The 1,177-nt window shown below is 66.5% G+C and overlaps 1 protein-coding gene across 1 annotated transcript; it reads left to right on the top strand.

Moving 5' to 3' along the window:
- The first annotated feature begins 23 nt into the window (after window positions 1–23).
- Window positions 24–680, top strand: FIBIN (fin bud initiation factor homolog (zebrafish)). The gene has a single exon (XM_010563720.1). The coding sequence runs from the start codon at window positions 24–26 to the stop codon at window positions 678–680; it is 657 nt and encodes a 218-aa protein (XP_010562022.1).
- Window positions 681–1,177: the final 497 nt, after the last annotated feature.

Consider the following 1,177-nt stretch of genomic DNA (forward strand, 5'->3'; position numbering starts at 1 on the left):
CGGCCCTGAGGCTGCCCCGCAGCATGCCGGCGGCGGTGCGGGTGCTGTGGTTGGGCTGGGTGTGCGGGCTGTGCCGCGGGTACTTCGAAGGCCCGCTGTACCCCGAGATGTCTAACGGGAGCCTGCACCACTATTTCGTCCCCGACGGGGACTACGAGGAGAACGACGACCCCGAGCGGTGCCAGTTGCTCTTCAGGGTGAGCGAGCAGCGGCGGTGCGGGGCGGCGGGCGGAGGAGGAGGAGGAGGAGGAGGAGGAGGCGGCGGCGGCGGCGGGCTCAGCCTGCGGGAGGAGCTGACGGTGCTGGGCCGGCAGGTGGAGGACGCGGGCCGGGTGCTGGAGGGCATCGGCAAAAGCATCTCCTACGACCTGGACGGGGAGGAGAGCTACAGCACCTACCTGCGCCGCGAATCCGCCCAGATCAGCGACGCTTACTCCAGCTCGGACCGGTCGCTGAGCGAGCTGGAAGGCAAATTCCGGCAGGGGCAGGAGCAGGGGGGCCGGGAGGAGGCCCGCCTGGGCGACAGCTTTTTGGGGTTGCTGCTGCACGCCCGCGCCTTGCTGCGGGAGACCCGGCACATCTCCAGCGGGCTGCGGGACAAGCACGACCTCCTCGCCCTCACCGTCCGAAGCCACGGCGCCCGCCTCAGCCGCCTCAAGAACGACTATCTCCGAGCCTGAGGGGGCTCCGGACGGCCCCCGGGCCCGGGAGGCGCCGGAGGGAGCAGCCCCGGGCTCCCCCTGGACGGAGCATCCTCCTCGAGCCAAGACGTCGTCCTTCGTCCCGGCAAAACTTATTTATTCTAGCCGACTTCCCAAGCGAATCGCGCCGTTCCGTAAGCCGGGAGGTCAGGGGTACGGTGAAGCGAATAGCCCGTATTTAAAAAAAAATTACCACCCTCCCGTTAGCATCGCCCGTCTTCGCTCACAAAGCGAGGCGCGCTTTCTCGCACTCCGTCGGTTTCGGGATCGCCCGTTCCGCTGCGGCTCACCTGCCGCCCACGCGGAGCGAGCGTGGTGCTCGCCAGCCACCTCCGGACTCGCGCGGCGCAGAGGCTTAAATCGCTCGTGGTGCTGCTCCCCTCTCGCCCTCTATTACCTTTCCTAACCTTTTGTAACGGTATGTATTCTACGCGCGTTAAACATTGTTCTGCTACGTGACTTAAAGCTGTGATTCC

This window comes from Haliaeetus leucocephalus, unplaced genomic scaffold (genome assembly GCF_000737465.1).
Source record: "Haliaeetus leucocephalus isolate CR32 unplaced genomic scaffold, Haliaeetus_leucocephalus-4.0 Scaffold173, whole genome shotgun sequence".
Lineage (NCBI taxonomy): Eukaryota > Metazoa > Chordata > Aves > Accipitriformes > Accipitridae > Haliaeetus > Haliaeetus leucocephalus.